The sequence below is a fragment of the Onychostoma macrolepis genome, chromosome 15, assembly GCF_012432095.1.
Source record: "Onychostoma macrolepis isolate SWU-2019 chromosome 15, ASM1243209v1, whole genome shotgun sequence".
Lineage (NCBI taxonomy): Eukaryota > Metazoa > Chordata > Actinopteri > Cypriniformes > Cyprinidae > Onychostoma > Onychostoma macrolepis.
The window spans coordinates 6,238,821-6,262,081 of record NC_081169.1 but is presented as its reverse complement, the minus strand read 5'-3'; the positions used below and the strand labels follow the sequence as shown (position 1 = coordinate 6,262,081).

The window sequence follows — 23,261 nt, the reverse complement described above, 5'->3', positions numbered from 1 at the left end:
TCATTTCAGTTCATGGCACAATTGTTCATTGTTTCATGAAGTTAAGTGCACTTTTTTTTGTTTCTCTTAGGTCATATTGTATTTAGTATTTCTAAACTACTTGTTTACTGACTGTAAGTAGCCTATATAAAATTCTCAAAAAAGGACTAGCATTGTACCGTAGCGATTACAGTTTTTCTCAGCTGCTTTGATGCATTTCTCGAATCATCCTTAATATTTACAAAGAAGTATATGCATTTCTCAAAACAATTCATACAAACAGCACCGCACAACGGATTTCCTGCAAAAGCCTGTAACTTACTCAAAATCTTTAGTTCATCTCTCAAAAGTAAGTGTTTATGTCAATGAACACATCAGTGCCATCAGCATGAGCTAGTACTTGCTCAGTCCTTCAGATGGCAGTAATGAAGCTCAAGCAGCAGGAGTTGAGTGAAGAAGAGCTGGAAGGCGGTATTGATGTGACACGCATGGAAAAGAAAGTGGAAGAAGCGGATGATAAATAAAGTACTGTAAGCAGGCACATAACAGATACACGACTTTTAAGCATATTTTCTGTATTGAATAGATCAAATCTGAACGCTGGATCAATAATTTTGACGCGTGATGATGCTTTAGTAAGCAGATACAGCAGGATGTACACAGACAGACACTTGTCACAGATATCTCTGTTCATAATCCATTATACAGCTGATGAACTGGATTAATTGCCTCTGAAAGACAATGAGTCTGGCGCTGCATGAGCTGCTAGTGTGCTGCCGAGGACTTGAAAATGAGAAAGCCACAGAGAGAAAGGTGTGTGAAACATCTTCTGCATTCTTATGCATACTCTGAAATCAGTGGCCTGATGATGCTAAATGTATTTCGAAATGTCAAAGAGGTAGAATTAAAATGGACTGACAATAAAAGATTAATAATTATTTAGAATTTAATTATGAATTATCAATTTTATAAATCAACAGGAGGTACTTCAAGAAAAAAAAACCTGAATGATATTAATAATTAATATTTAACAGTATAAAAATTTGTATTTAGGTTATGTAGTATGTTAATGTATGCAGTGTATATATATTTAATTTTATTGAATATTTGATGTCAAATATTTTGTAGTTTAATCACTATTAATGACTACAGTATACATACAAAAAAATCAATAGTTGCTGCTTTAAATTTTTAAGTATAATCAACTTGATTGGTTATGTAAGTATTTCAACTTAAATTATAATGTAATGACTTTATAATATACTTATTTCAATGAGTTCAAATAATGTAAAAAGTTGCCATGATTTATTAGTAATATAATTTGTTACAGTGCTGATTGTTTTGACAACATCAAACAATGTATATTAAATCAATATATCAAATCAAAAATAAATTCTGCTTATTAGTGAATGATAGGCAGACTTAGTCAAAATGAATCAAGTGGTCTAAATGTGAGTTTTTTTAAAGTAAATTATTAAATCTGGACCCACATAAATAAACATCAAGTCATTGATCCAGAAACCATTGAGCTGGGAAATATTCTGGATAATAAAAACACAAAACGGACCATTTGTTTTTCCAGAAAGAGGTGGATCGCTTCAGGAGACTCATCCGTTCACCAGACACGGTGGAGGAACTTGATCGTACGTCAGGATGCAAAGGCTCCAAGCAACTCACCTGGGATGCTGTTTTCCGGTCTGTTTTTCAATTCAATCCATTGTTATTCTATGGTGCAAGTTGACAATGTGCTCATTCTATACTGATTCTTCTGTACAGGTTTTTACAGAAGTTTCTTCAAAAAGAAACAGAACTTCTACAGTCAGGAAAAGCCAACGTTTCCGCCACCACGCATGCAAACCGACAGAAAAAGATGCAGGAAATTAGCAGCCTGATGAAGTATTTCATCAGATGCGCCAACCAACGTAATTATCTGAGTTGCTGTTCATGACAGTACAAGAGAATATAATATTTTCTCTGTATTCATAGTAGATGTCTATGTGGGTGTTTATTACTGCGCATTAGATAAATGTCCATGAAATCCATTAAAGAAAATCGCACTTCTGTTCTGCAGGCGGTCCAAAGTTAAAGTGTGCAGAGCTGATTTCTCACGTGGTGGAGGTCTTACAGAGTCCGTTCAGCTGTGCGGCGTATGGCGAGGACTACAGCAGTATTCTTCTAAAGAACATCCTGTCTGTCCGTAAATACTGGTGTGAGATGAGCCAGCAACAGTGGCACAGTGAGTGCATGACCAGTGTAACATGTTGATTTGTGTGTATAATTCTTCCTTTTGCATTATTTTGTTCTTAATTTTTCTCACAGGAATTAATATGGTCTATATTCACCCTCATGTCCAAACCTGCATGCATTTTATTAATCTTCTGTGGATCACAGAAGTTGATATTTTCTTAACAATATTTTTTGTCCATGTAGAGAATGTCAATGGGGCCAGCATTGTTCAGAACACAATAATATCCTTCAAAAATATCTTATTTTTTTTGTTCTGCAGAAGAATTAAATGCATACAGGTTTATATAAGTAAATGATGACAGAATTTTCTTTTTGGGTGAACGTTTTTAATTTTAATATTTTCCCTCTGTATTTATGTATAGTTTCTTTATACTGACTTGTATGTGCCAGATTTTTGATCCTTGTTTAGCACTCAATTTTATTCCCAATGCTGGTTTTACAAATGCTACCGTGATGTATAATTACTTTATAAACTTTCATAGTTTTTGCTTTCTCATTATGATAATGAGAACTGGAGGAAATGTGTTTGCTGGTGGTTGGTTTGAAAGTATCTTGAAAATAGTCACAATGCAAAAACGGTCAAATATTTTTTATAATGACCAATTTATAATTGGCAGCATTTCAAATCACTCTAAAGAGCAAGGAGGTGATGAGGAACAAAAATGATGAAAGTGAACTTAAAATAGTGGCTATGTACTTTGGCTAACTATCCCATTAAAAAAAAAAAAAATAGTCAAGTCACCTTTATTTATATAGCGCTTTTAACAATACAGATTGTGTCAAAGCAACTTTCCAATATCAAAATAGGAAAATAGTGTGTCAATAATGTAAAATGACTAGATTAAACACTCAATTTTCAGTTAAAGGCATTTCATTATTGAATTCAATGATGTCATCGTCCAGCGCAGTTCAGTTTAAATAGTATCTGTGCAATCAAGTCAACGATATCGCTGGAAATTACGTGTCCCCAACTAAGCAAGCTAGGCGCCAGCGGCAAGGAACCAAAACTCCCTCTGTGACAGAATGGAGAAAAAACCTTTGGGAGAAACCAGGCTCAGTAGGGGGGTCAGTTCTCCTCTGGCCAGAGAAAACCCACAGTTCAATTCCAACTGCAGCAAAGTCAGATTGTGTAGAGGACTCATCTGCTTCCTGTAGTCTTGTCCCGATGGCCGTCTATGTGACAAGGTCTTCACTGGGGATCTGTCTCTGGGGCTCATCTAGGTGTCCTGACCTCCGCTGGCATTCAGGGCTGTAGAGGTAATCTCTAGGTGCTCTAGGTCCAGTAGCACTAATAGAGAGATACAACCACGATCAGATGATAAGAGCAGGTCGTTTGTAACTCTAATGAGAGCAGTCTTAGTACTCTGAAACGGTCTAAATCCTGACTGGACTTCCTCACAGATACCATTTTTCTCTAAGAAGGAATATAATTGTGAGGATACTACCTTTTCTAGTATCTTTGACAGAAAAGGAGATTTGAGATCGGTCTGTAATTAACTAGATCTTTGGGGTCAAGTTGTGGTTTTTTAATGAGAGGCTTAATAACAGCCAATTTGAAGGTTTTGTGGACATATCCTAATGACAATGATGAATTAATAAAAGTTAAAAGAGGATCTATGACTTCTGGAAGCAGCTCTTTTAGTAGTTTAGATGGAATCGGGTCTAACATACATGTTGTTGGTTTAGATGATTTAACAAGTTTATACAATTATACAATAGAAGAGAATGAGTGGAATTGTTCCTCAGGGGATCTATAGTGCATATATCTGATGTGATACTGTAGCTAACTGCTGCATGGTTACAATTTTATCTCTAATAGTATCGATCTTGGAAGTAAAATAATTCATAAAGTCATCACTGCTGTGCTGTTGGGAAATGTCAACACTAAACTAGCAGTTTTTAATGCTTTTCTGTAGGATAGGGTACTTTCCCGCCAAGCAATACGAAATACCTCTAGTTTTGTTTTCCTCCAGCTGCGCTCCATTTTAGTATTAAATATTTTGTATTTAATATTAAATAGTATTAATATAATCAGTTTAGACTGTTGCAATGCATGTCTTATTGCTAGGGTGCTTGGGGAGCTTAATAAGATAATATTATTTAAACTCATTTATTTAATGTCCATGTATTTATTTATTTGGAAAGTGGTCATGTAATAATAAGCATGATAATATGCAATCAGTTAATTATTTTCCTAAAATAACCCAGTTCATGTTGACACGAGATCACTTTGTTTGCCTTGTCAGTGTTTATTTGAATGTTTTTCTCTTTCTGTTGTTGTTTTGTTTGTTGTGCAGGTCTGTTGGATTTGTACTGCGGGCTGTTTAATAAGGGATCCAAGTCAGGGACCAATAGAGTCCAAGTGAGTCGCATCATCTACACGGTCGTTTGGGGCTGTTGTGTCCAATCAGAGGGATTATCCCACACTCTCTTTAACTTCTTCCTGAAGGCTCTGAAAAGGTATCATTTAATACATGTTACACATGTTTTTGTTTTAATCTTATGACGAATCATATGTTTAATTTATGTTTAGCGCTGTCGACACACACAATTTTTATGAATAATGCAAACCTTTTTTGTGATTAATCACGATTAATTGCACACTTATCATGAAATTAAACACACACCATTTATCCTGTTTAATATTTTGTTATCATTTGCTTTATCCTGCAAAGTAAACCATCATATTGAAGGGTGATTCTAATAAACTATATTTTCTGCAAGCTTTTTTCATGGTAATATTAGGTGTCTTACCAAAAAAGGACACTTGGAGACTCCAAAAGGACACCAAATAAGCAATTGATATAAGGAGTCTTATAATTCATAAATGTACAGTGTATATAGTATGTGTACAGTGCAACAGCAAAGAGCTTGTTTACATTTTAGACAAGTCAAGTTCCAAATAGAACCACATGGAGATGCCAAAAAACCTAAACCAACCGCATTAACCTGACTGAATATACAGTACCAACTACAGTGCACAGTTCCATTAAGAACTACTGAACACAGCAACAGACACAAGACAAATCAAAACATCCTGAATGTGTGGAAACAACATGAATGTGCATAGATACAATGTGCGATCAGTGCATCAAGAGCGCAGATGGTTTGTTTGCGCATTAATATAACGGTCTCACATGCTTACTTTTTGAAAGTGAAAGTGAAAGTGAAGTGACATACGGCCAAGTATGGTGACCCATACTCGGAATTTGTGCTCTGCATTTAACCCATCCAACGTGCACACACACAGCAGTGAACACACACACACCGTGAACACACACCCGGAGCAGTGGGCAGCCATTTATGCTGCGGCGCCCGGGGAGCAGTTGGGGGTTCGGTGCCTTGCTCAAGGGCACCTCAGTCGTGGTATTGAGGTGGAGAGAGCGCTGGACAGTCACTCCCCCCACCTACAATCCCTGCCGGCCCGAGACCTTTGGATTACGAGTCCGACTCTCTAACCATTAGGCCACGACTTCCCCTGTGTCACCGCATCATCTTTACTTTGGTTGCAGTCCTCATCCATCAAAACTTTACTAGCGAGAGAATGGTTTGCTTAATACAGCTGAGAAGTTTTGATAGTTTGTGCATCATCTGGCTGCATCATATAGTGGTGGGATGTTCTGACGTTCTGTTCAGTCTGTATTTCACACAGCACTAAATGAATAATTCACTTGAAAATACAACGTGAGTCTCTGTTCTGTCTGCCATCTCTGATGTAATCAGCCTGGTATTCTTTACATTAGCACTGTTTTGGGCTGATTGCTTGAAGGCATTTGCTTACTGGATCAGAGGTTAGAAACTTTGCAGACAGAGAAGTGAAATCCAGTTAAAGGGTTTGATAGTAATTTCCATCTACCAGTGTTACAGGTATTGTAGATGCTCAGTGTGGTAAACTCCTGACTTCCAAGATTATCTAACTGCGTGACGTAAATTCCATTAATGACGCGATTTCACATGCTTCAGTAATTTATTTGCATTAAATTATTTGAACGTATTAAGGTTAAGAATTAATCGCACAAGTTAATGTTGACAGCCCTACTTGTGTTTTGATGTTCTTCCTCAGGCCGGATGGACAGCTAATGATTCTGGAGAACCTGGTATCTGCTGTGAATGTTTTTCTGCGCTCAGTGCTTCTGTCCAGCAGAAAGAGGGTGTGTGGTCTGGGTGAGGAGGTTCTGTCGTCTATGCTGCGTGTTTATACTGAGATGAGACCCAGCTTGGTGCTGAAAGAGGAGCTAGTGAAGTTTTTCCACCTCCAGCTTTGTGTTCATCACCCTAAAGGGGCAAAGACTCTTCAGATAGGTAAGAAATACAACAATCATTAATAAATGACTACATTTTAATATTTTTGCTCTTGAATGTAACTTGTAGGGACAAAATATACAACTATATTTTGAAGAAATATATTACTATTATTTAGCAAAATGTACTTCTCAGAGCAGTAGTACAAATAATGATATTGGGAAAAAAGGAATTTTGTTTGTACAGTTACAAAGGTTTTTACCATAAACATTAGAGCAAATTTGGACAGTTGGTGTGAGTAATGTTCAGACTTTTCAGACTGTCTTCTATCAGTTTGCTATATTTCATAACTTTCCCACAAACGGTTCTGTGGGCTTCCATTTAAGGAATATCACACAATCAAGAGATTTGTCATCCATGTTTCCATCCATGTTGATTTACTACTGATCACAGAACTGGCTTTACTGACAAGATGCACATTGGATATCGCACGCGATTTATCATGCAGCCCTAATTGAAGTGTTTATTTTTCTTCATTGAGTGTGAGCTCCATTTTCTCCTCCAGTATATCATACAATATGAGCCAAACAGATACTTACCAAAACCCTTTGTTGGCACAGGTGCTTATGCAGAAGACTGGGTCAGATGGCAGGGTCAGCTCTGCACCCTCTATGATGCTCTTGTCAGTGAGATCAGTCAGATCGGCAGCAGAGGGAAATATGCCACCGGCTCTCGTCCCACAGCTGTGAAAGAAAATCTCATTGAACTGACAGCTGATGTCTGCCACCAGGTGATTAACGGTTGTTTTGCTCAGTAATCTGTTGCTGCTCATTAACTTGTTTTGCTTGTAATTAATATAAATTCAGTACTTTGGAGTACAATAATAATACCATGGTATTTGTATTTGTTAAGGGTCCACAGTATTACCATCATCACTGTACCATGGTACATAACAATGCTTTTATTTAATGAGAAAGCCCATTGTCTGTTGCGTTAATGTAGTCCTTTGCTATTTCACTCATTAGATGCTTACAGTATTCATGAATGTGCTGTGTTTCTCTAGTTGTTCAATCAAAGCACTCCTGCTTCGGAAGTGACAACGTCTTTCTGTCGGGATACTCAGCGGGACAGTCCGCAGAGCTGTAAACGCAGACGAATTGAGCCATCACTGATAAATTGGGAGGTGATACGATCCAAACTGCAGCCCCACCACAGCGACTTTGACATGATTCCCTGGTAGGGTTTTATTTAAACATTAAAGCTTAAATAATTCTCAATTTAAAAATCCATAAATCCTTTAAGCATTGCCCTGTTGAAAAAAACAATAGAACCCTGCCCAAAACACAACAGAAAATGTAATGGTTTTAATGGTTATAATGGGAATTGTATTGGTTTTAATGGAAACTATAATGGTGTCTACTGGTATGTGATGGATTCTATTAGTGGGATGTTAAATCCTATTGGAAAAATGCCCAAAACACACTACAAAAAGGAATTTTGTAATGGTTTTACTGGAAAAAGCTAATGGTTCATAATGGTGTTTTAATGGAAACCATTGGAATATCTGTGATGGTTTCTATTGGGCTTCTATTATTCTATTCTAGCAGGGTGATTAAAGGGAGGTCATATTGGCAGTATTACAATTTGTTATTGGCACTCTTCACAATTCTAAAATACAGATGTTGGCCTGTACTGCCTCAGGTTTTGACATTTGGACTGCATCCAGTAGTTTTTGGCATAAACTGTTTATTTTAAGTCATTACTGAATTAATTAATATTCAGTTAAAGGGTAACTTTGCAGAGTTTTGTATCGTTACAATGTCACTAGTATAAACAATGTGTACTCTTTCTCTGTGTTATCTGCAATGAAATATTCTTGCTTATTTGTCAACAAAATTATTTGTCTGCCGCATGACATGAAATGTGCCTTTTGAGCAAAGTGTCTAATATTGAAGTAATATGTAGTGTTCTTCTTTATGTCAATTGACAGGTTACAGGTCACAGCTGCTCTGATATCCAAATACCCATCTATCCTGTCTGCTGATGATCTTGTGCCTCTGCTGGGGCTGCTCTGCCAGCTTCAGGGTGAACAGCAGCGTCGGGGCGAGAGGGGACCGTACGTCTTGCGTTGTCTGAGGGAGGTGGCGCTCTGCCATGCCAAGAGCTCAGCAAACTGCTCTGCTCACGCAGCTGAGGCGGGCCGTCTGTGGGGCAGAGTTTGGGCTCTGGCTCTGCGTGGAGTCGGCTCAGTCCAGACTGGGAGTTTGTGTCTGGAGCTGTTACGTATCATGGTGCAAGAATCTTTGGTGCCTGTTGATAGAGAGTTCTGGAAAGTCTTCTCTGGTGCTGTTTGCAAGCCCTCTCTGTGAGTTTCACAGTGCATCATTACAAGCTTAGTTTGAATATAAAAATATTGGAATTAAAAAACAACTTAATCTCTCATGCAGAAAATAATTTGCAGTCATCTTTCATTTTTTAAAAGTAATTTACTGAATGATATATATATTACTGTGACTATCAGTGACATTTTTAGCAAAATAATTTGTATATTTATAAACAGTGTTGGGGAAAGTTACTTTGAAAAGTAATGCATTACAATATTGCGTTACTCCCTAAATAAGTAACTAATTACGTTACTTAGTTACTTTTTATGGAAAGTAATGCATTACTTTACTTTTGCGTTTACTTTTTTAACTCTGGGCTTGTTTGTTTTTAATATAAAAAGTATTTTTTGGCAAATGTAAAAGCCTTTTCACACCAAAAGTGAAATGAATATGCCTCCGGCTAGAGGTCTGTGCGGGACTGTTTTTTTTAATACCGCTCCCGCCAGGTTATATTCCCCTGCTCACGCGATATATTCACTCTTTGTTCGCCCGCTGTCCGCTTAGAATAAATTTCCTCCCGACCCGACTGTTCCTGCTAAATTTAGATGTCGTTTCCAGAATCTCACATTTAAATTTCCGCTACTAAGAGAGCGATAGGCTAACAAATAAAAGTGTAGTCTGCACAAAACTGTATTTGTAATTTTATTTGTCTTGTCAAGACACAAAATTCAATTTAACCCCGATTTCTCTCAACATGGGGACAGCAGAGCTGTCAATCAATAAATGGGAAAAAAGCAACTGGCGTTACTTATTTGAAAAAGTAACTCAGATATTTTCTTGTAAATTAGAAAAGTAATGCGTTACTTTACTAGTTACTTGAAAAAAAGTAATCTGATTATGTAACTCGCGTTACTTGTAATGCGTTACCCCCAACACTGTTTATAAATATATGCATAATTAGATTGAGTTTTCTTTGCAATAAATAAATAAATAATTAAATAAATAATAATAGAAAATAATTTTTTTTTATTCTATGCCATTTATTTATTTTTATGCCATGGTCTGTCTGAATACTCCGATTGGCTGGCAGGTGTTGATTAAATTCGTTGAACTGCAGGTAGTTCCAAGGTCAGTTTAATCACATTCCATTTTAATGCTCTTCCTATAAACATTGGTAACCATAGTAACATACAGTTACAGTTGAATAGAAATACAGACGAAAATAACCGTTATTTTTATCGTTCCGGTCAAATATTGCAATGCAAATATTATTAACATCTTTAATATGTGAATGCTGGCAAATGACCATGGCATAAACGGGATAAAAATCATTTAATGCACAGCTAGCCGTTGATTATCCCTTACATAATATACACATTTTCACTGAAGATTCCAAAATAATCACATTTGTATTTAACTAGTAATATTTCTTTAATGTCTATAAACTCTCAGTAGTGCTCATTTTTTATTGTTTCTCCTAGCGTCGGTGCCCTCTGCTTGGCCCAGGCCTTGTTGAAGTGCTCCATCCCTAAAAGTGTTCACAATCAAGACGTCACCAGTGGAGTGCTGATGGAGCCGGGTGGAGAGCCGCCCACTCTGACAGACTCAATCATCAGCTGGCTGGTCATGAACGAACAGAATGAGGAGACGGAGGAGAACAGCAGACCTCACCTCATTATCACCAGGTCCAGCATCGCTATATTACTGTATCAAAATTAGTTAAGTTAGTTTTGTTCGCAGATGATACAAACATTTTATGTTCTGGGGGGGGATTTAAAGGAATTATTAGAGACTATTACTTTAGAAATTAGTAAATTAAAAAGGTGGTTTGATTTAAATAAATTATCATTAAATGTTAATAAAACTAAATGTATGTTATTTGGTAACAGTAAAAATAGTACACAAGTTCAGATACAGATAGATGGTGTGGACATAGAAAGGGTAAATGAAAATAAATTTCTTGGGGTGATAATAGATGATAAATTAAGTTGGAAATGTCATATAAACCATGTACATAATACATGTACATTGTCTAGAAGTGTCTCGGTACTGAATAAGGCAAAGCATGTTCTGGACCACAAATCACTCTACATTCTTTATAGTGCATTAATATTACCATACTTAAATTATTGCTCAGAGGTTTGGGGTAATACATATAAATGCAGACTATTATCATTATCCATGTTGCAAAAAAGAGCAATACGGATAATTCATAAAATTGGTTATAGAGATCATACAAATTCATTATTTTTAAAATCAAAGATATTAAAATTCATTGATTTGGTTTATTTTCAAACAGCACAAATAATGTATAAAGCAAAAAATAATTTACTCCCTGGCAATATACAAAAATTGTTCCTTAATGGAGAAGAGAGATATCATCTTTAGGAGAGAGTGTAATTTTAAGCATTTTTAAGCAACATTAAGAAGCTTTTGTATTTCTGTATGTGGAGTGAAATTGTGGAACAGACTAAGTCTAGTGCTCAAGCAATGCCCAAGTGTGATACAGTTTAAAAGGGAGTATAAACGTATGGTTCTCAGAACTTATCAGGAGGAAGAACGGATCTGATTAGGTGTTCATATAGATTTAGTTATAGTTTTTATTTAGGTTTTGTTTGTATATTTAATGTAAATATAGGTAGGAAAGTCAAAAGAGTATATTAAGACAAGGATGAGATGACAGAGTTATGAAGTTAAGTTGATGATTATAGTTATTGATTATTGTTATCATGAAGTTGATTGGATGATTATTGTTATTGATTATTATTAACAATGTGGAGGGGAGAAGGGGTAGGATTAAATAAGCTTATGGTTCTTCCTACTCCTTTTTGGACATGTATAAGTTGAAATTGATTGTATTGTGTTGTGTTGTTTTGTTTTTATTATGTTTATTTACATGTTCGAAATAAACGTTTCAATTCAATTCAATTACTAATTGGCATAGCATAGTGGCAAGTTTTTTATGCGCAAGGCCCGCTTGGGTTTTCTTCAAAATTGCAAAAAACTTAGGTTGAGTGATTAGTCCTTTTATTCAATTTCAGAAAGGTCACATTTCTCCTTTGAATTTTAGCTGAAGTTGCTATTAATGTAAGTATGCCAAAATTTATTTATTTATTTTTTCTTCGCAGGGATTTTCCACTGAACCTCATTCCTAGAATTCTGGTCTCTTTGACACTGAAAGACAGCAGAGCAGGACTGACGTTTCTGATGGGCAGCCTGAAGCCAGAGAGGTGAGTGTGGTGCACTCAGAGACCAGCTGTAACAAAAGTAGTTAGTAGTGTTGTATACTGTGAATAATATGCATATCAGTTTATATTTTGTTTTGTTTTGTTTTATTTTATTTTTTGTGGGTTACCGCTAAATGTTTGTTGATTTTTATTTTATTAATTTTTTTATGATTCATGTTATTTCAACAACAACAACAAAAAATAAATAAAAATATTGATAACAATAATGTCAACTGTGTGGCACTAGAAATGTCTGATTTGATTTCCAGGCAATACATCTGAAGAAATGTCGTGAATGTTTGTCATTTTTATTATTAATCTTTTGTTAAAAAATATGTATGTGTATATATATATATATATATATATATATATATATATATATATATATATATATATATATATATATATATATATATATATATATATTTTTTTTTTTTTTTTTTAAGTTTTTTTTATTTATTTGTTTATTTATTTTATGGTCGCTCTTTTAGTTTTAGTTAATAATTAACCCTGTTGGGGAGTTGCATCACTTGACAATTTAAAACTTGAACTAACCCACAGTATGTCAAATTGAATTTTTATTCAGAAATCAAAAGCATACTTATCATATAAAATGTGTATTCAAGTCAACGTATAAATAAACTGCATTCTTGAATAAATAAATAGGACAAAAAATGAGTGTCATGTCATTGCCCTGTTTACTAGTAGCGCAGAAAGTCGAGTTGAATAAAAATGTTAAATGCAGAAATGTAAATGCAGTATTCAACTATTTCATTGTGAATGTGCTATTCCGTATCTCATTGTTATTCCAATGTGAGAATTAAATGCTTAAAAGTGGTTGAGAATTGTTTCTAATGTCTAACAATATTAATAGCTAAGTCTAATATTATGTATCTGTGTCCTATACAGTTTCTGTCCACAGAGTTTTTCCTTCACTGAGGGGAAAGACAATTTGGAGGAGATTGAGAGTCTCTTCCTTCAGTTCAGTTTTGATGACACACACTCCAATACTGGTGCTACAGTTGACAAAGACATTGTTTTCTCAGAGAAACCACAGTTCACTGTTATTCAAGCTCTCAGAAGCAAGTTGGAGCACAGTCTCCTGTCTGTTGCTGAGCAGCTGTTTAACTGCTACTCTCCTGATGTAAGTATAGCTGGCTGTACTATAGAATATGAATGTCAAAAGCAGTACAGTATCTGTAGTGTCTTCATATAAATGAACTACCGTTTCCGTCAGTGTTGTGTATCTCATGCAAGATTCTGCCTTACCTCACTTTACAGAGTTCAAACACTCCCCACGTGTGTGTGTTGCGCTGTGTTTCACTGCTCACTGGAGTTCTGGCTGCTTATGTGTGTATCGGGCTCCTCACAGAAGAGCAGGCCTGTCACTCTCCCCTCTTCCTGAAGGCCAAGGTGGGATTTTCCTTTAATGACATCCGTCAATTTTCATCAATATTGTTTTAAGTTCACTTAAAGCTGCAGTCCGTAACTTTTTTTGGTTAAAAATGATACGAAATCAATATTTGAGCAAGTACATAACCAGCCAGAGTTCAAAACTATTGCCTTACTTTAGCCTGATTCACAACGGTTAGATTATAATAATGTTTTCTAATTTGAGTGGTACGGGTAGGTTTTTGCGGGAAATTCGAGCATGGCACTGCGTCATTACGTCACGTCTGTAAACATAAAGATTGAGTCCCGGCTAATAGGCTATTTACCAAATGGCATGTGCGGATGCTGCAGGTGGTGGATCGTTTATAGCCTTTTCTCACAGCAGCTCGATTAATTAAATGTATAATTTTGATGGCGGATTGTAATCAAGAAAGGATTATGTGTTTATGAAACTCATGTGACTGAAATTAAATTATTACAGTTTTAAATGTGCATCTGATTACAGATAGCCTACGTGGGATTACACAAGATTTGTATTTTAAAGAAAACCAGTTCGAAGGAAGAATAATTTGCTTTTTGGTTCAAAAGAATTTCTTAATATGAAATTCGAATGGTATGGCAATTAGAGATTAGACTGTACAGAAACTGAAATCTACACGCTAATACACACTGCATACACGTAGTCCCGCAATGCTGACGTTGTTAACATTAACAATTTGAGAACAAAGTATAACAATAATAATTTGCACAATTTGATGTGGTATGAGCTAACCAATCGTTAGATGTAATCACCATTGGTAGCGTGATTTATTGTAATTCTTTTTTCCTCAGTTGGTCAGAACAAACGTGGCAGACTTGTTACTTGTTCTGATGACAATATACGGTGAAAATTCTTATTTGGGTCATATATTCCAAGACGTAGGCTAGAATCTGTGATTCCTGACTACAGTATCCACACCGGTGCAGTGACTGACTGCCACACATACCCCTCAAAACATTAGATTCATCCGTGCTGGAGCCGTGCACATCCCACGCAAGGAAGATAATTCCGCAAGTAACTGCAATTGCAGGTTTCAAACAGAGATGGCGACAAAGAGGCAAAATTGACAGACTTGCAGCTTTAAATTAAAAGATGTTATAGTAGTTTCATTGTTCTCTAATTGAGAATAAAAAATCAGACCTGGCTTTCATTTATACTGTAAATACTGAATTGCTATAATTACTGATTTTATCTTCAGAAATGCGAAAAAAATCACTTTAATAAACAAATCAGTATCAGTGTTTGTATCATGTATTTGTATCACCCTTTATTCATTGTAATACTAAAAAAAAAAGCATTTAAACAAGCATTTAAAATTATTCACTATATGAAATCCTGTCTTCATGTTGTTTGCATATTAATTTGGAGATTCAATAAAAATATATTGAATGATTACAAATGTTAGGTGTGGATAATCACAAATAATTACAGAAATCTGTGATCGTTTATTTGAATTAATCTGGACCCTGGTAATTAATTGATTTTTCCTTCTTTTGTAGGCATTGTTTCATGAATTTAGTCACTACATATCAACGGCCAAGAGCAAACTAAGTGAGAATGATACCATCAAAGCAATTCAGTCAGCGATGCTGTTGTGCTCTGATAGTATTAGCAGAAGAGAAAAGGTAAGGGACAATATATATATACATACAAGATATGACTGTCATTTCTAACAATTGTTGATATCTATCTATCTATCTATCTATATCTTTTTTTCAGTTTATGCTTTAAAACTTCAGTGTTTCTTAAAGGGATAGTCCACCCAGAAGTAAAAATGCTGTCAACGTTCATGTTGTTCCAAAATTGTTTGACTTTCTTTCTTCTGCTGATATATACATATGTGTGGAATAAAACTTCTTGTGTCAAGGTGATTTCTGACTTTAAAGTCAGTTCTTTTTAATTTGTTTGCAGACAGGTTGATAGATTGTTCAGAATGGTTTATTTTTTAAAGCTCCTTGTCTAGTTACTCCAGGATAATTCCGCTTAATTGTTTTTTTTTTTTAGGAGGACAAAATTTCCACCACTTCTCGCAATTTATTCATGAAGACTTTGCCTGTGAGGTTGCTAAATGACCTGTGTGACATATCTAAACAACTGGTGAGACTTACTTGCACCTCATCTCTGTCCAGTTTCTCCTCAATGTTTCCTGAGTGTGTTTGAAAACAAACAGTATTTTTATGATTTAGTTCCTCTAGTGCCGCCGAAATGATACACTTTAACACATTGCATTTAAGCATGGTTTCTTTCAGTTAGAAATTATACTCCGATTTTAGAACCAAACTGTTATTTATCTTGCTGATCGACACTCATCTAAAGCACGCCTTTTACGTTTGCAGTTAAGCAACTCAAGTAAAAAGGACAACACAGTCATGGAGAACGACCCAATGGATAAAGATACGGATATGAGCAGAACCCAAATGGACAATCAGGAGGAGATTGATCTGTTTGAAGATGGAGATGGGACACACAGCACTTTCAGACTTCACCAGTCTAATGAAGAAGCTGCTGATTCAAAGTACACAACAGGTGCTCAGAGAGCTTGGAAAGCTCGAAGATATAAGCAGGGATTAATGTGTGATTTAATGTTCTTCAGCAGTTGAGATCACATAATTGAGTTTTTTCTTCATTTTTGATCGTAGGGACCAAGAGTGCATTATCTAAGGAGCATTTATCCAGTCAAGACTTGGCCTTCCTGTCTGTGCTTGGTTTCCTGTCACTATGTGCATCTTCAGAACTCAACGGTGGATTCTCCTTCAAACCTCTGGACACCCAACGCAAAGTGCTCAAACTGTTGGACCTCATAGACTTCTCTCAGATGCTTCACCTCCATATGGTGATTATGCTGTTTAATGTACTGATTCTCAAATAAGTTAAACATTGGCTGCTGTCATGAACATAAATCAGACTCTTGACTGTTGTCCTGATATATGGTCCACATTTTATACTAGCACATCTTGGGTGTATCTAATGCATCTAAAGTCTTTATCATCCTTTACTTGTGTAGTATCTTTTATTGCTGAAGAAAGTCCCAGCAGAAATCACATCTCTGGATCCTGAAGAATTTGATACTCTTCTAAGGCCTCTGGCGTAAGGATACCTCAATTTCCCTTATGTTCTTAAATTCAGAATCATATATATATATATACTGTATATATATATATATGTAGTGCAGTAAAAAGTTTATGCTGAACTTATACATCACTTGCTTACCATTAGCAGTGAATGGGTGCCATCAGAATGAGAGTTCAAACAGATGATAAAAACATCACAATAATCCACAAGTAATCCACACCACTCCAAACCATCAATAAACATTTTGTGAAGTGAAATGTTTGTAAGAAACGTCTATCAATGAGGGGTTTTATTTCGTCACTTCTTGCGAAATTAATATCTTATAATCCATAATACCGCTTCCTCCAGTGGAAAAAGTCCATTCTGTTGTCCTCTCACATCAAAATTCACCAACACATTTGTTTAGAACATTTTGGACTGTTTTTCCTTGCTTGATCTGTGCATATTTCTCTTCTGATTCAGACAAAATAATTTTTCTCTGGAAAAAGCAATATTATTGATAGAGGACTTGATTTAGAGGGCTATTTCATCCAGAAGCAATGTTTTGAAGTTAAAAACCTCTTAATGGTGGATTTGTTTATTATAAACGCACAACTTTTTATTTCACAAGACATTAAATTGATGGATTATAGTTGTGTGGATTATTGAAGTGTTTTTTTCAACCATTTGGACTCTCATTCTGACGGCACCCATTCACTGCAGAGGATCCAAGTGATGTGAAATGCTACATTTCTCCAAATCTGTTCCAATGATAGACTTATCCACATCTTGGATGTCAAATTGTAAGTAACTGTTCCAATAACTTTTTTGTGATGTCTTTTGGTTTTCCATACAGAGATGTTTGTTCTCTATATCGGCAAGACCAGGAGGTGTGTGCTGCCATCCTGTGCTCTCTTCTGCCATCCATCCGCTGTCTGGGCCGCACTCCTTCTGTGAGCGAGCAGGAAGATGAGATGGCACATATCAAAGGAGCTCTGCTCAAAGTCATATCAGGATTCTGGTGAGCTACAGAGGCTATGATGTACTATGGTAGTACTGTGGTATATTAAAGCAATAAGCCCCAAGAAGCTGTGGTTTACAGTGAATTTATAACAGCTAATGGACGTTGTTAGGCACGACGAAAAGAGATTCTTTAAGAACTTCTTTATATTCACTTTCTCTGTACAGCATCTTAACTAAATCTGGCAAATGTACTTCAGCTGTGAGGGTGGCACTAAGGCAATGTTTACTGGCTTTGCTGGAGGTAAGTACAGTATAATGTTTATTTTAGTACAATAGTAGAAAATAAATAGTACTGTACATTATTGATTTGCTATTGTAATAGTACTATTTTAAATAACAGTCAGTTACGTCATTATTCATTTTTTTATAAGGTGGACCCATGCTGTAAGTGGGCGGAGCTATCACTGCGGGAGGAGGAGCTACCGGTGTCAGTGGTTCTCTCCTCTCATTTAGCAGATGCCCATCACCATGTGTGTATGTTGGCAGCACTGTCCTTGGAGAGGTTAGCTGAGCATACCTGCATTCTACTGAATTCCCTGTTCTGTAATAATAAGCTAATTTAACCTAATTCACTTGAAACTGGTCTTCCATTATTCACACAAACTTTTAAATTCTAGCTTGTTCCTCAAAAAAGGCCTGGATGGCAGTGGGAAGATGATGCTTCCTCTTAAGAACCAGCAGACGGCCTTTGAGAATATTTACCTGAAGGCTCAGGAAGGAATGAGGGGGCAGGTAAAACTCCTTTACTTTCATTTGAATGTCTTCAGACTCAGAGTAAGTAAAGAGTGACATGCAGTCATGATAGTTCAACAAAAAATGAAAATCCTGTACTCACCCTCAAGTTCCAAACCTGTATGATTTTTTTTCCTTTTGAACACAAGAGAAGATATTTTGAAAAATGTGAGTAACCAAACAGTTGCTAGTCCTAGTATTAAAATATGGAAAAAAAAAAATAATAATAATATGGAAGTCAGTGGCTACCAGCAATCTTTAAAATATCTTCTTTTCATTTTTAGATGAACTATCGTATTACACTCATTATGCTTAATATGCTAGCATTACCCGAGTTTTTAGTTACTCTGATTGCAATTTGCATTCTTTATCAACATTGTGTAAGATTATTGTGCGCACATACTGTACCTGACTTCTGTGAGAATTTTGTTGTCGAGAGCTGAAAAAATCTTTTAAAAATCCAGTGGTTTTCTTGCTTCAGCAGTATATTGATTTGCATGTAAACTCTAATAAAGAGTTTTTATAATTATTATATATCATAATTAAAGATTATTTTTTGGTTATTATCAGCATCAGTACTCCAAGATGAATAACACTGCAGTTTAACAAATTCAATATAAACTTATTTATAACCAGACACACCCATTCATAACCATTTTATGTTCACCAGAAATCAAAACTTTAATCAAAATTAAATATGGTGTCAATTGATTTGCTATGAATTTGCAAATTTTTTGTTTTGATTTGTTTGAATTACCTTCAAACAAATATATCTTTGACAATTTTTGATGACATAAAGAAGGTGAATCAAATATTGATATTAAAATATATTCTTAGAACTAGGTGAAAGTAATTTATGATATAAAAAATCAAATGAAACATTAGGGTTGTTATAACACAAAATGTCAGTAGCTGATATCAATACCAGTGAATTTTGAGGATTCTAAATATGTTTTGAATCAATGCCACAGGAAAAACAAATATGCTAATGAACACTCTCCCTCATTTTTACATAACATTGACCCTAACATTAACATTAACTTACATATTAAATAAAATAAATTGTGTACATTTATTAATGTTAAATTAAAACAATGTCAAGTAGCCATCAATTTCTCAATTAAGTAAATACGTTTTTCCAAGTAATTATTCAAGTAGAGAAATCACCCAAAAATAAAAAAAGAAATGAAATTTAAACTAAAACATAATTTTTTTGTCTTATTGACTCTTTTGTTGTTCTACAGAAAAACTGTCCTTCAGAAGACTCACCTGACGAGACCTTTAATCGACGGGCAGTATTGCTCAAAAGTGTCTCAGTGGTGATGTCCTGCAGTCCTGTGTGTGAGAAGCAAGCCCTGTTTGCACTCGTTCAGTCCTACAAGGAGAACAGCATTGATGAGCAGCTAATCAAAAAGGTATGTAATGATGTTCAACACTCAACGATGTTCAGATGTTCCTGACTATACTCCATTAAAAGAGAAATTAAGAACTTTTTCTGTGGTGGCCCCTGCAGGTGCTGAGAGGTGTTTCCCAGTCACTTGGGTACAGGGACTCTAAGAGTTTAATTCATTCACACCTGTATTATCTAGTGGCCGAGTGGCTGAACCAAAAACAGTCCGATGCAAGTTACACACTACAGTCCTTCCCCTACACATTGCTGGACTACTGCAGTCTGGAAGAGTTTTACAGGTATATGCTACTGTAATGTTCTTGTTTACACCTCTGAACTGGTCACCTCTCATGGAAATCTTAAATCAAGATGAATAATATATTGCATGTATAGTATAAGAAGCCTATTTTAGGACCATTTATTTAATGTCGGTTAAACGATGTGTTATCACTTTTTAGATGTATATTACAAACTGGGTTCTTCTGTAATTATGCTGTAATTTTGTATTCAAATTTCAGGTCATCCTACCATGTGCTGATCCCACACCTGGTCTTCCTGAATGATTTTGAGGAGGTGAAATCCATTGGTGCTCACTTGGATCAGGACTGGAAGCAGCTGCTGGCCAATTGCTTTCCCAAGCTTATGGTCAACATCCTGCCCCACTTTGCCCTTGCTGGGCAAGACACCCATGTGGCCCAGCAGAGAGAGAAAGCTCACAGGGTGTATGATATACTGAAAAACAGCAACTGCCTGGGAAAACAGGTGAGGATGCAGATAACTGATTTTTAGTACAATGCTGATCTACACGTAGACTGGCTTATATCTTCTGTAGATGCAGTTAAGAATTATTTATATACACAGATAAATGTGTTCTACAACTTCTTTTTGTCATTCAGCAAATTGACAGTTTGATTTGCAACAACCTGGCTGACATTGTGGTGGAGCTGTTAATGACACTGCATGAGACAGCAGAAGGAGCGGCAGACCTACAGAAATTTACTGGGTATATTTTTATGCCATGTACAGATCATTAAAGGGATTATATCATGAGGAATCTACTTCCATTTTCTATTTGAGATAAAATAATTGATGCACTATGAAAACATTCTTTCTGTAACTCATTCTGACTCTCCACATTTACTTCAGTGGCGCCTATAGGGTGATCCATAACTTGTCCTGTGCAGTCAATATAAGTACAATTACAGGTACACTGCCGTTCAAAAGTTTGGGATCAGTAAGATTTTTAATGGAGTATCTTATGCTCATCAAGGCTGTATTTTTTTGATCAAAAATACAGAAAAAAATGTGATATTGTAAAATATTATTGGAATTTCTAATATTGGTTTCCTATTTTAATATACTTCAAAATATAATTTATTCCTGTGAAGCAAAGCTGAATTTTCAACATCATTACTCCAGTCTTCAGCGTCACATGATCCTTCAGAAATCATTCTAATATACTGATTTATTATCAATGTTGAACCTGTTGTGCTGCTTAATATTTTTTTGGAACCTGTGATACTTTTTTCTTTGATTCTTTGATGAATAAAAAGTTAAAAAGAAAAACATTCATTCAAAATAGAAATCTTTTCTACCAATATAAGTCTTCACTATCACTTTTTATCCATTTAACACATCCTTGCTGATTAAAAGTATTAATTTCTTTAAAAAAAAATTTACCGACCCTAAATGTTTGAATATTTGTGTATATTGCAACACAAAATTTATATTTTGAATAAACACTGTTCTTTTTAACTTTTTATTTATCAAAGAATCCTGAAAAAAGTATCACGGGTCTCAAAAAAATATTAAGCAGCACAACTGCTTCCAACATTGATTAGGAATCAGTATATTAGAATGATTTCTGAAGGATCATGTGACACTGAAGACTGGAGTAATGATGCTGAAAATTCAGCTTCCAGCTTCACAGGAATACATTATATTTTAACGTATATTTAAATAGAATGTTAAATTGCAATAATATTTCACAAAATTGCATTTTTTTCTGTATTTGTGATAGAATAAATGCAGCCTTGACGAGCATAAGAAACATCTTTAAAAAATCTTACTGATCCCAAACTTTTGGACGGCAATGTACATTTACTAATTTAGCATGAAATAGTGATATCAACCATGTTTTAGTGCCAAGTCAATACCAGAATAATACCAAGACATTTAAAGATGCCAAATTATGCATTGTAATGGTACTGCCAACTCAGTTTGGTATGCAGGTTTAAATGCCATTGTTTTAAAGTCTTGATGCAATGGGAGTATATTTTGTTTGAACCTGAGTGAAAATGATTATTGAAAAAGGAAAAAAAAATCTATCAGTTGTTGATTTGATAGAGGCAGACTGGCTGTATGCGATCTTGAATAACTAAACCTGGCTCTCACCATGAACATACGTAGCCTTAGAAGCTGACATGCCGTTTAAAAAAAGAGCAAATTTTCATTTCACTCAAAAATGAAAACTGTCTTTCAGTTTGTTTTTTTCAAACTGTCTTTCAGTTTCAGTTTTTGTATCATCGAGCATAAGCAACGCTATATGAATCGAGAGAAATTTCATAAACATGCTTTATTTTTGTAATTAGAGAGTTGGATCCTGCTCCAAACCCACCGTTCTTCAGCTCATATGTGATCAAAGCCACGCTGGACTACCTGAGCAAATGCCACAGTGCCAATCACAAGTCTCTGGTTGCCATCCTGTCCAAGACTCCTGTGAGCCTTCCACGCAAACTTACATATTGCTGTTTCACCTGAGCATCTGCTTATTTCTTTATAAAACTCCTGCATCTGTCTGTGTTCTGTATGCTTCAGATGTCCATTCAGAGGATTCTCATAGCAATCTGTCAGAAGGCTGCTGAGACCACCAACGGCTACGAGAGGCACCGCATACTGATGATGTACCACCTGTTTGTCAGCCTGCTGCTCAGAGAGGTGAAGGACGGACTGGGCGGAGCCTGGGCGTTCGTGCTGCGTGACATCATCTATACACTCATTCACCACATCAACAGCAGGTCTGTGCGCACACAGAATTAGGGATGTTTTAGGGTTATATACACAGTGGTGACCAAAATTATTAGAACACTAGTATTTTCAGCAGCTAAGAAATGGTTTTAGGTCCGTTGTTTCTGTCTTTTGCTGTAGTGTGACAGCTGGAGATATGTTAACATGTCCAAACATTCATTTTGCCATTAATTTTAATAATGCAGTGAGATTTTTGTCTGACACCAGCCAGTGCTCCACACAGAGATCTGATCTGATCATCATCCAGTCTGTCTGGAGTGACATGAAGAAACAGACAGACTCAATCCAGAAGAACTGTGGAGAACAACATCTCCAAGACGCTTCAAGAAACCTCCCTGCAAAGCTCCCTGAAAAACGATGCGCAAGTGCACGGAGGGCAAAAGCTGCTTTAAACGCAAATGATGGTCACATCAAATGCTGATTTAATTTAGTTAATAGAAGTTAATTGATAAAGAAACTAAATTTATGACATTATTTTTGACAGCATCCTCATTTTACAGCATTTTTACACAATTGCCTAAAACTTTTAACAGCACTGTAGCTTTGCAGGTAGGTCTCCTGAAGCATCTTGGAGACGTTGCCACAGT

At 35.8% G+C, this 23,261-nt stretch overlaps 1 protein-coding gene across 3 annotated transcripts in view; it reads left to right on the top strand.

Annotated features, from left to right (window-relative positions):
• Positions 1-362: 362 nt before the first annotated feature.
• Positions 363-23,261, top strand: part of atm (ATM serine/threonine kinase) — a 59,837-nt gene continuing 36,938 nt past the window's right edge. For 2 of the 3 annotated variants that reach the window (XM_058744496.1, XM_058744494.1), the window contains exons 1-29: positions 363-509; positions 688-792; positions 1,562-1,674; positions 1,756-1,901; positions 2,051-2,215; positions 4,524-4,686; positions 6,290-6,528; positions 7,089-7,258; positions 7,532-7,704; positions 8,459-8,833; positions 10,274-10,477; positions 11,921-12,022; positions 12,929-13,163; positions 13,301-13,432; positions 14,951-15,076; positions 15,456-15,548; positions 15,788-15,977; positions 16,091-16,284; positions 16,456-16,538; positions 17,359-17,523; positions 17,691-17,766; positions 17,897-18,027; positions 18,143-18,257; positions 19,502-19,672; positions 19,771-19,946; positions 20,166-20,409; positions 20,544-20,650; positions 22,239-22,365; positions 22,465-22,664. In XM_058744496.1, the coding sequence (XP_058600479.1) occupies positions 721-792; positions 1,562-1,674; positions 1,756-1,901; positions 2,051-2,215; positions 4,524-4,686; positions 6,290-6,528; positions 7,089-7,258; positions 7,532-7,704; positions 8,459-8,833; positions 10,274-10,477; positions 11,921-12,022; positions 12,929-13,163; positions 13,301-13,432; positions 14,951-15,076; positions 15,456-15,548; positions 15,788-15,977; positions 16,091-16,284; positions 16,456-16,538; positions 17,359-17,523; positions 17,691-17,766; positions 17,897-18,027; positions 18,143-18,257; positions 19,502-19,672; positions 19,771-19,946; positions 20,166-20,409; positions 20,544-20,650; positions 22,239-22,365; positions 22,465-22,664 (4,487 nt within the window). In that variant the 5' untranslated portion in view covers positions 363-509; positions 688-720. The remainder of the gene's footprint in view (positions 510-687; positions 793-1,561; positions 1,675-1,755; positions 1,902-2,050; positions 2,216-4,523; positions 4,687-6,289; positions 6,529-7,088; positions 7,259-7,531; positions 7,705-8,458; positions 8,834-10,273; positions 10,478-11,920; positions 12,023-12,928; positions 13,164-13,300; positions 13,433-14,950; positions 15,077-15,455; positions 15,549-15,787; positions 15,978-16,090; positions 16,285-16,455; positions 16,539-17,358; positions 17,524-17,690; positions 17,767-17,896; positions 18,028-18,142; positions 18,258-19,501; positions 19,673-19,770; positions 19,947-20,165; positions 20,410-20,543; positions 20,651-22,238; positions 22,366-22,464; positions 22,665-23,261) is intronic. The other variant, XM_058744495.1, reaches the window with a different exon arrangement.